This window comes from Atta colombica, unplaced genomic scaffold (genome assembly GCF_001594045.1).
Source record: "Atta colombica isolate Treedump-2 unplaced genomic scaffold, Acol1.0 scaffold47, whole genome shotgun sequence".
In the NCBI taxonomy this organism is placed as follows: Eukaryota; Metazoa; Arthropoda; class Insecta; order Hymenoptera; family Formicidae; genus Atta; species Atta colombica.
This window is the reverse complement of record NW_017259536.1, coordinates 1,897,603-1,909,880: the sequence shown is the minus strand read 5'-3', so window position 1 is coordinate 1,909,880 and position 12,278 is coordinate 1,897,603. Positions and strand designations below refer to the sequence as shown.

Below are 12,278 nucleotides of genomic sequence, written 5' to 3'. Positions count from 1 at the left end.
AGGTCCGTAAACTATTTAATTAAAGATGTATATTTTTAATATTAAATAACTTTTAATATTAAATAAAATAAAATACAAAAAAAAACAGATTATAAAAGGTTACAAAACATACATCTTCGTTATATTCATTATATTTAACTATTTTTCATAAATAAGATTATCGGTCATTTTGTTCTTGTATCTCGAAACGCCAAAGGAAGAAAGCGAACAAAGGAAGTTTACGAAAGAATCGGATACTTAGACACACTAAGCCTTTTATTTTAATTTTAACTTTCTCAAAAATTAACGACTGAATCAACTTTTTTCTCATGTAGCTTTATTTATATTGAGTTTCCATATGTATCTGATTTTTTGACTGATTCTACGACCTATTCTGTATTTTAAAATTTGACTCAGTCCACGTCTACAATTCATGGACTTTCATTTATATTCTGGCTTTCATAGGGAATAAAGAGAAAATTATTGTCTATAAAATTGCGATATGCTTCATGTCATTTGTGTTCAATATTATTTAATATTATTTTGATTCGCGTTTATATGAATTAACTCTTTATGATGAAGATCGCTAAGTAAGCCAAAATGTCCTACTTTTTTTTCTATTTGAATTAAAAAGGTTTAATAAATATATATCTTAATTTTGCTCGTTTACAAGCCTTTTTTTACTTTTTTATTATAATTTTACTCATTAAATAATTAATAATGGATTTTTTTAAGTCAATTTTATTAGTTATTCAATTAATAAAATTAATTAGAATTGCAATAATAAATTAATTAGTTTAAAATAAAATAATTTACTCTAATTTTTAATGAAAGAATTAGTTTTATTTAAAACATTAAATTGTCAATTGTAATTTAGTCATTAATCAATATCAAGCACATATAAATTAAATAAATAAAATTATAATAATAATTACATATGAAAAACAGTGTAATAATTACTACTATTAAATTGAAAATTAAATTGTCAATTTAAAATTATTATTATTTTATTTCACAAATAAATAATATCAAATAATTTTAGAATCAAAGGTTGCCATCTCCTCTTTTATAACTAACAGGTTCTGTATCATTATCTAATGCATTATCTTTCTTACTTAGAGTCTTTTTTTTATTTTTGTTGATGATCACATAGAAACAGTAAAGTCAGATCCGATGGATTCTTAATTCTGTTAATTTATATGATTGATAACAAACTCAATGTTAAATGAATATTGAACTATTGGAGACGATAAAAATGTGATGAAAAATGAAAAGTGAAGACAAAAGGAAGATCCTAAGTAAGAAAAACAATACATTAGATAACGATATAGAATCTGTTAATTAGCTTTTAGAAGAGGAGATAACCTTTGATATTATAATCCTCCTAATATTATTTGATATTAATTATAGATTTCTTATAACTTTTGATGTAATTTAGAATTAGCAATTTTATATTCTATACTAAGTTGAAGGAATTTCATATTGACTATTGATTTTTAATGTAGGACTTAACAAAATTCTCGATATCGACCGAGAGTTTGATTATCGAGATTTTATATACGGATTTTGTAATAAGATTTATTTTTGATCTTACTGTGCATGTCCGTACGTAGTAATGTTTTAAAAAAAAATTCGAGAATCAAACACTCATCATTGCGAATATAGTGTATATATGTGCAATCGTTTACTAAAAGATTGCAATACTTTTTTTCGATTGTTTTCGAAATGTAGCCTGTTTATCGAGCGATTGAATTTACTTACTTACGAATTTAATCATTTATGTTCAACCGTTCTACAAGCAAGGATGAGTTCGAAAAAAAAAGTGCTGCAATCTTTTAATAAATGACTATACATATTGTACGCAACTCGATATGGTCAGTCACATTAACTATTAGCGCTCGGACAGACAAGCGACTCTGTAATGCGATAAATATAAGCAGCAATCTATTCACACACATGCTTCATGCTTGTGTGTAAATAAATCGATGTTTGTTTACCACTCCATAAAGTCACTTATTTGTCTGAGCCCTTGACTGTGTTCCAAAGGGCTTAATACCAAACTGTCACTACCAAAAATTTATAGTTTACATTACCTGCATTAAAATTTTCAGTTTTCGCAGTAAATCTTGGAACACAGCCAAAGAAAGCTATTTTTTGAAAATGTAGCAAATAGAGAGTACGTAACGTACGGTGTGGCTTCAGTCATAAAACTCGTTCGCACGATATGATCGTTTGCCGTATCAATTTTTTTGCCGTGCTGTACAGTGGTAATACATTTTATATATGAAATTTATAAAACAACCAAATTGGTCATCAGTGGCACATATATTGTAGTGGACGCGTTCAGACAATACGGTTTTTCTACCGATTCGACTTTTTTGCTGTAAAATACAGCACCCCAGTCAGCTGTTTAACGAAACATTTTAGCTAATGTGCGATGTACGTTTTGTACTTGTCTACAGAGAATGGAAGTGTAATAACGTCATTATTTTTTATAATAACGATTTGATGATAACATTGCAATTTTTTTATAACTAATGATAACTAACTAAATACTAAAGTTGGGAAAGTTATTTTATATTTTCTCACTTTTGTTTAATCCTCCCCTTAAATTATACAGACTTCTGCTTTCTTATTTTAAATCTATTAACCTTTCTGTATAAAAATGCACTTACTTGTCATTGTTTCGCACTTTGTTCACGCGCAAACGCCTACTTATCTCTCTGCCACTTAGAATACTCTTTTTAGGCCGCGGTCCAATTCACAATAGTAATCGTATTATACTGCACTTCAATCCGTGTTGTATCATCTCAACATTTTTGGAGAATATGTGACTTTAAACGAGCATTAATATTCAAACTCATTTTTGTGCATTCTTTTGAAACGTGATCTGATCGTATTGATTTTTAAAGGCTTGTTTCTAAAGGTAAGTGCTATGTTTTGGGTGTTGCATCACTTCGATTATATTTTTGAAAAGCGTGGCCGGCTTTGAATGTGCATTTGCATTTCTCAATTCATAGTTCCTTCATTCGTGTGGTGCGGAAGCATCGTAGTCACGGGCGCTCAGTGTCTGAAGGAGTTTTGCTTTTCGTTTCGATTGTATTATCTTTTTGTCATGTCTGCTCGGTTCAAGATGACTGGTGCATTGCATTTATATTACACGAATTATTCAATTTCGAAGACCATTAGTGGCCCAGTATCAGCCTGTTAGGTTGCGAGGCCAATAAAATAAGAAATTATGCTTACAACGCTCATGAGCATTATTTGTTTAACATTTGACAAGGATGAAATGATTTTTAAGTGTTGTGAGCGTGAATCGGACCATGGCCTTAAAATATTTTAAAACTGACTGATTTATAGCCGGATTCTAGTCGACATGGTTGCGAACGCCACTTCTTAAAAAGAATAAGAAGAAAAAGAGAAAGTTACTTTGAAAAGTAGTTGTCATTATTATTTACTGAAAAAAGTAATTTGTTGTAAAGCACTGATATTACTTTATTCAACGAGTAACAATTAGTTACAAATAACTTAATTATTTTTTTCAGTAATAAGTAACTTTTCCAATCCGTTATAAGTAACGATTGACTTTTCCAACTCTGATGTTATCGTTATTGTCATGAAAAATTCACAAATTCATCATTCTATATCGTTATTACAAGCAAAAACGATATTACAAATAATTCCATTTTCTTCTATACTATTACGTGATGAAAGATAAATATAGAATTTTCAATGAGTTTAATAGAAGAAAGGTCTGTGAGATGAGATGTTGGGATGAAATGTTGGACATTTATAAAGATAAAAATATAACGAAATTTGCACGGAGATATAAATATTGACATTCGGAAATATTGAAGTTTTAATTTGTCTCTTCTCAGTTGACACATAAGTGTTCGATACAATCCCAAACGAAATCTCTAACTCATAATTATATGTATGTATCCAATATTTTCTATTGTTTTATGACGATAGCGAGAGTATAAATAAGTAACATATTCACATCTATTTGCGAGAAAGTTGATAGAATAGTGGAAGGAAAATTGATTGTATGGGAGAATAGACGTATAGCAAGATTACCATATGTCTGAACGTAGCATCAAACTCTGACTGTTTTGCACCAATTCGGTGAAATTATCGGTATGATCAAAACTGTATCGTGTGTAAACGAGTTCTAACGAATACAAGTATCTTTTTATTTGAAATAAAAGATTTAAGATAGAATAACGCGGATGTACGCTTTTCAAGCGTATGTAATAATAATGTACAAAACAACGATGATGGAGATACAGTATGTTTTCACTCTCAAGGAAAGGAAATAGTTCTTATCAATTTCATTGAAACTTGACAGGAATTCATGGAGTATATTTCTCTGAATATAATTATATCCCTATTTTTGGGAAGATGATTTTCCATTTCTGAAATATTTCAATATTAAATTTAATTCATTAGAATTTCATTAGAGTATACTTGAATTCAGGGTCCTAAAAAAATTCGTGTTTTATTTATTTTCCTCAAAACTTCCAGCCTAAGATTTTATTGAAATCGATAAGGACAGCTTCTAAGCCTTTTTTGTCAGAATTTTTATATGCTTATAAAATAACAAAGTTATTTTATAGAGCATGAAGGAAGAAACTGAGAAGAGATATATTGTATTTACATTTTCACGATAGGTTTAGAACAGTTGCCAAACTTCCATATTTTACTTCTCCTGATTATTTCATTGTATGACACTCATATATTCATGTTTTCATGATTTATGTCGTATGTAACATACATATAATTTAATTTAATATTTACTTATAATTTACATATATTTACATAACAAAATGAACGAGATATGTTGAAACTTCAGTTACTTTGTTCTATTGAAAATATTGCATTAACAATACATTGTATTTCTATTCAAATGTAAACGGTAAAATTTTGAATATCAAGTATTTCAAAATTGTTGTGAGAAAAGCAATTACAAAAATATATCAATAGTGTAAGCTATTTAAAAAGATAATACAATTTTTTTGAATACATAGATATAATTTCAACTTGGTGCAATTTACCGATTAGTATTTATAATTATGTTAATTTAATAATTTGCTAGCAAGTATATTGAATATTTGAAAGGAATGTTATATAAAAATATAACATATGTATGTATAGATTATTAAGATATGTAGAAGACAGATTCCTCAATAACTAAATATTAATAAGAAAAAGATTGTGTGGTATATAGTATTCTTCATAAATTGCTTTAATAATTGCTAGATTTTCATTATTTTCGATATCAAAAAGCGTAATAGATTAAGTAAATCTTCATCTGTATCATCTCGATCTTTCTTGATAATAATTCATGAAAAAAGAAATTTGTTATAGATTGAATTAAAAATGAAATAATATAATATTGGAGCACTTCTCTATTGTATTAATTATGTATTAAGATATTATGATTAAGAAAACTAGTTAAAATGCAATAGCTACGGTAACATAAATCATCGTGAATAATTACATTAATAATTTGACTGTTAAAAGTACATAGAGATTATGATTATCTTTTTATAAAGTGCTAAAATTTATATTATTTCTAGAAACATCTTTGAAATATTCGTATATATATATTTCATAATTTATACATTATATAAAAAATTTTGAGTGTCATAAAGATTATTTATGATGTTTTGTAAAAAAAATAATACACATTATGTATTATGCAATAATGCATTATATTTAATATAATTCGGAAGTTATCATGTATATGAGTGTTTTTTTAATGCTTTAATCTTAATAATTATTTAATTGTAGAAAGTATTGCATTAGTAATTCAATAACGATAAAAGATTCCATACATATTAGATTTTAGTGAACAAGAATTGATCTTAATTGTATCTGACAGTAAATTGTATCGTAAAATGAAATTTTTAAAAGCTCAAAAAGTATAATAAACATAATATCATGTTATAGCTATATCTCCATATAATTAAAACAGAAAACTATATCTTTCAATAGTACGCTTATCTAATATAATAAATAAACGAGTAAAATTTATGTTAATATATATGCTGTTATAACACGTGTTAAAATTTACTTATTGCATCTTTGGTTAAAAATTATATTCAGTTATTATTTTCATATAATTGAAAAGTATTTTAATTTCATGGAAATGATAAGGTTTTCTTTAATTTAAGATATAAATAATTTTAGTTTCTTATGCGAATAAAACCTAAAAATGCTAAGTAATAAATGTCTTCATAATATCAATATGAGTATTAAGTTTTACAAATATATATCGAAAACGTATTAAACAACAATAGTAATAAGCTGTGATAATATGTAATATAAGATGTTCATATATTAATGGCTACATAATAAAATAAATTATAACACAAAATTGAGTCTTGTTTCTTTAAACACATAACGCATTAAATGCCTAAGTAATTAAATAGTTAAAATATATATTAATTATTAAGACACATTAAGTTAGAAATCTTGGAAAAGCGGACATGTAATTGGGTATTTTATTTGTAGGAATGATTCATAGATATTTTTTTATTATCGTTATATTTTTTAAGACAATTACTTAAATATATATGAGAAATACATGTTACCAATTAAATCGAATATTGTACTCGAATATTGTTACTGTAATTATAGATATACAAATACAACAACTTAAAATACGGTTTTAATATAATCTACTAATTATAGAATTTGTATATCTCCTCGTCAAAGTTTGCTTTGACTGTGCATAATATTACCTGTTACCATGTATTGGTAAGTGAAATATTGTGGCATTTTCTCTTCTTCGAATTTAAGTTGAATATTATTGGATAAGTGATAAATGCAATGTGTGTTGTTCAACCTACGCTGAAACATTACCATAATATATTAAGGCTAAATATAATTAGAAAAAAATCGAAAAAAATAGGATATTCTAAAGTAAATTTCTATTGACTTTTTATAACGAGCAACATGTATACATATATATTCAGACATCAATTTACATATTCATTACATTTTAATAAAAAATATAAAAAATATTTTTTCTATAATATAATTAGCGATATGGTTACCTGCAATTCCAGCAATTGCTTCTGAAGCAAAGTATTTCACATCTACGTCGCTGTCGGTATTGAGTTTATCGAGGATAGGTTTGACTTGTGTTTGAACTGCTGAGGGTTCGAGAAAAGGTCCAATTCGTTGTAGAGTCTTAGCAACATTAAATCTTACATTTGCAACATTATCAGTAGCCATTGTTAATACAGTTGGGAGCATCACTTTTGTCGTTATTTCTGGACCACATACTTCAGCTAAAACCTATTACAAAAATTAAATAGATTTACATATTAGAATAAATATTATTATTATTATTGCCGTTTTAAAGTCACAGCGTACTAATGATACCGCTTACATTGATGCAGAATAAGCATGTCATTCTATGAAGATAATTCTGATCCCTGGACATAGCCAAAACTTTAGGTATCACTGTATTCTGTGCCCAATCGGGTCCAAATTTCTCTACAAGTTTCTTCAGATTTAACGTAGCTGCTTCCCGAATTGCGTAAACATGATCTACTAACCAAGTCATGCACAGAGAATTTAATTTCTCATCAAAGAATTCTACACCAAGTTGTCCGGCTAATAATGGCATATATCTGAAATTTAAACTCATGAGCACAAATGCATTTTTTTCAATTCAATGTAAATAAAGACAAATATAGTTACTCGATAATAGCTAGTCGCACACGCCATTTAGAATCTTCGGCTAATTCCACGATGGCAGGAAGGAGAGATTGCGAGAGCTGTTGTATGCCAATAACTTCGTTAACACATTCTAGATTACTAATAATATTGAGTCGTACTTCGGGACATTCATCTCTGAGTTGGGATAGGAATAGCGGTAATAGATGTTCGATTGTGCTGCAAAAATATTAAATGATTATCAATTGATTGTTATGCTTTATATTGCTTTATATTGCATTAAAATTATTTGTTTTTACTTGTGCTTGCCGAGTATGGGACTTAATCCCATAATTACACTTGCCAAAGCTGATTTTACATGCTGGTTAGGATCTGCTACAAGTTCTTTAACAATGGGCAATATATTTGTCATTATTATAAATTCCTGATTAACTTGATCAATATTCTGACAGAAATCGCGAACTTTATCAGCAGCTGCTGCGCGCACTTCTGCTTCGATATCTTTCAATAATACTTGAAATGCTGGCACAAGATCTGTTTTTGTTATTTCGGGACCAACAGCCTTTTGGAGCTACAGAAAGAAATTTAGATAGCATTTTTAATACAATGAAATTTTCTCAAAACAGATTATACTTAAGCCTTAATAAATAATGATACATACATCTGTAAATTTATCTGCCACCATATAACGAACGCGCCATGATTGATCGCTAGCGCACTGTCGAAGCGTAGGCATAACCAATTGTTCAACATCCTCTTGTTGTAACAATGCTGCAATACTGACACAAGCTTCAACAGCTAAAAGACGAACTGAATCCTGTAAAATTATGAGTTATTGTGTATAATAATCTGACTAATATATAGATTTATAAAGTTTCACAGTTATTTTGATATATACTTACTTGTTCGTCCTGAGCAAGTATGACAAACATGGGTATTAAATCAGATTTAAGGTACTCGATTTCCACAACTTTTGCAAATTCACCTAATTTGGAAGCAGCTGATCGTCGCGCCATGGGAGTATCATCTTGGCACAAGCTACGAAAGTGATTTCGCAATTCCGCTGTAACATTTAAGTTGCAAAATGTTAGGCTTATCATTTTATGTTAAAATATTTCTAAAGGTATCTCAAAAAGTACAAGATTATTATATAATAATACTATATAATAACCTTTAATGGCTGGGCTCACTCTCGGATAGCAAACGCTGAACAAGCCACATGCTGATGTTCTTGACGTGAACCAATCCCCTGAAGCCAAGCGTTGCACCAATGGAACAAAATGTTCCTCTAAATCTGCAGGACTATGCTGACTTGCGATATTTCTTAAGGATTCCACAGCTTTGTCACGGACCACAGTTTCTTCCACGGTAGCCAAAGATTCCAGTGGTGGCTGTATCAGAAATTTACAATACTTATTTCTTCAATAAAATAAAAATATTGAAACCGATCTTAGAGTGATATTCATAGCTCGATCTTATATTTAAGATGGTTTTAAATACTCTAGGATGACACATGTTCAAAGTGAAATCTTGTAAAAAGATGCCCTAAAAATCTCGAATTTTCCAGGTATTTTTGTTCAAAATTCTAAGTAAGATTAGAAATTTTTAAATGCAATTTTGAATTAAATTGGAATACAAACAACGCAAATAAACCAATAAAAATGAGCAGGATTTCCATGAGACTACATCTATTATTTTTTACAATTGAGTAGCGAAACCTAGGATAGTATAGCTCATTATACAAAATGGTATCAACTACTCTATTCTGCTAGTGTTATTTTGCAAGAATTATTTTCTATTACCTTAATTTTTTAAATAAAAACTCGCGAAACACACAAAAATGTAAATGAATGTATGCAAACGTATATACCATACTTTTATTGATCAATCATAAGAAAGAATTTTATGAATTGACCAATCAAAGAATACTTCAATGTATTTGTAATAATAAGTGAATATTTTACAGAAATTATATTTTCAGAAAAAAACATAATTTCAATTTAAAAGTAAATTTCCAGAAAAAATTGCATGAAAATCCCTGATTTTCAAAGATAAAAAAGAAAGATTTCAGATTTTCTAAATTCTTTTAGTTAGTAAACACACTGATGTGATTTCACATGAAAGTTGATTTGTAATTGATGATCTTAATATTACTTAAAATATTCTTAAAACAAGATTGGATTATAAATTGTACCCTTAGACCTCTGTAATTACTATCTAATATGAATTTGTCATGTACCAATAAACAATGCACGAATTCCGGTCCACCGACAAGAGGAGTAAACGTGCCGAGCTGTTCGGCCAACGCAAGGAGAACTTCATCCTCATCATAGATTGTCTCCGTTAAAAACGGTATTAGCTCGCTCCGTGTTCGTTCGACGCCTAACGCCAACGCAATGGTTGATAACTTCTTGATGGAATTCAGACGTAACTATAATGAAAAAAAAACAATAATAATGTTTGTAATGCACATCAACAATGATAAAAGCAGCAATAAAAGCAATAAATTATTGCTCTATTTATGCTAAATATATAAAATTTTAGTTCCAACTGGATTTCTGTTTCCCACAATAAAGTTCTAACACTTGTGATTTATATTATCTGTTTTTTTTTCGAAGAAATATAATTTGTTTCGTTCCAAATTATTGCAACAGTGAACATCAGTTTAAAACATTCTTCGAAAAAAAAAACAGACCTATTATCATGTGTAATATTATCTTTGAAATCATGCATTCTGTAACATTTAAAAACCAGCCTCTGTTTGTATAAAGTACCGTATTCTCTTTAACAATCGGATACTTAATAGCGAAAAAGAGAGAACTTGTGAAAGGAAATACAAAGCTCATTCGCCGCAATTATTGTCAAGGCGATTACCTGGACATCCTCATTTTTTAACTCGTCGATCAGAACAGCGATGGGATACAGGCTGTCGTCCGTGTTGGAGTCACTCGCTGCCATTTTGCTACCGAATCACACTGGCGATTTCGATAATGCTCGTGGAGACGTTCGTACCGCGTTCGATGCGTCTACGTTGATCCTTGCGTGTTTCGGGAATACAAATCGGACAACGTTATTGGACAGTCGGACACGCGCGTAATTACAGCATAATTGCGGGACGCCGTTAGTAATTTAGGAGTTCACTCGAAATCCACCTCGCGATTCGCCGTTCGCGACCCCATGCGATTTCATGAATCACGACAATGATGACTCGCGCCGCCAGATGGCAACTCTTTGTGCTTTTCTATCGCGTGTGTATGTAAGTATAAGTTGTACCTACAATACCTACGCTCGGATGCATCACAGATGATCACAGATTGAGATGCATAATTTAAGAATAATAAAAATATAACATAATGAATAACGAATAAAATAAAATAAAGTAACACAATATAATTATATTAATATAAATATTAATACAAAACACAGCGCACTTTATTCTATAGAAATGTCCAACGGATATCATTTTGGAATATCGTGTAGATATAATCTTGTAATATCCGTGGATGGTCTCAATTATCCAACGGACATCCAGGGGATATAGAAATGTCTGCATATGTGAGATGACATCCGTAAGATATCCAAGGAACTCCATGAGATACAAGTATATATGCGTGCACATATGTGGTTGTTATCTCAAATAAAAAGGAAATATTTTAAGATACTACATATTATGGAAACGAAAAATATGTAATTACGATTCCATCATTATATATAATGAAATAAAGATTAATTTGAAATAATATATATGTCACATCTTTGTAATTTATACATTCTTAGGCTGCTTTCAGAAATGTTACTTGAGTGCCGCGATGTTTTGTTCTTGTTATTCACCTAATATTAAACAAGGATAAAATGATACACGGCGGGCAACTACGGGTAATGTTTTTGAATTCAGTCTTAATATAACGTTTAATAAATTTAATATAAATTAAAAACTAAATAAAAAAAACTTTGTAAACTTCATATGAGATATATCTTAATTGCCACGCAGTACATCGTATTGATTATGTCCAAAGTAACGTGATATTCTTTACTTCTAATCTTAAATTGTTTTGACACTCTTCAACTGTAAACTTTTGCTGCATTCTAGACATTCTTAGGATATTTCTTGGAGAATTGTATTGTGTGGTGGAAGGATTTGAATATGATCGGATATCTTAAGATAATTATAGGATATCTTATGATATTTTATATATGATGTTTTACAATATTTTCTTTGGACATCCGGATGGGACATTCATGGGATCGTTTTGTCAAGATAAGACAATTTGAGATAGTCTCAGGATAAAATGTGCTGTGTGGGAGGATATATTATATGGCTACATATCCAAGAATCTAAGAAACACAAAAGACAACAAAGAATTAACAAAAGTGAATAAAAGTCAACAACTAATCAAATTATTAATTTTATTTTAATTCTTAATGTCAATAAACAAATAATTCGCTAATTATTGCAAAAAATGCAAAATGGTAGAGGATTTTTCTACTCAGTTTACATTCTGCCTTTACGCGAGAATTTTATCGTTAATTGTCAAATACCCTGATATATATATGTGTATATATTAGGTGTGGGAAAAAGTTCATGGCGTTTTCCCGTTAGATGGCATTAA

General features: G+C 29.2%; 1 protein-coding gene across 2 annotated transcripts; it reads right to left on the bottom strand.

Annotated features, from left to right (window-relative positions):
• Positions 1-6,501: 6,501 nt before the first annotated feature.
• Positions 6,502-10,851, bottom strand: LOC108691605 (serine/threonine-protein phosphatase 2A 65 kDa regulatory subunit A alpha isoform). 2 transcript variants are annotated; one of them, XM_018199438.1, is made up of 10 exons: positions 10,543-10,851; positions 9,908-10,099; positions 8,840-9,059; positions 8,571-8,731; positions 8,330-8,485; positions 7,968-8,239; positions 7,693-7,887; positions 7,379-7,622; positions 7,041-7,284; positions 6,502-6,834 (listed from the first exon to the last, which is right to left on the bottom strand). In XM_018199438.1, the coding sequence occupies exons 1-10, from the start codon at positions 10,624-10,626 to the stop codon at positions 6,830-6,832; spliced, it is 1,773 nt and encodes a 590-aa protein (XP_018054927.1). In that variant the 5' UTR covers positions 10,627-10,851; the 3' UTR covers positions 6,502-6,829. The 2 variants fall into 2 exon arrangements, with proteins under 2 accessions (XP_018054927.1, XP_018054926.1); XM_018199437.1 differs by having other exon boundaries at positions 6,502-6,829.
• Positions 10,852-12,278: the final 1,427 nt, after the last annotated feature.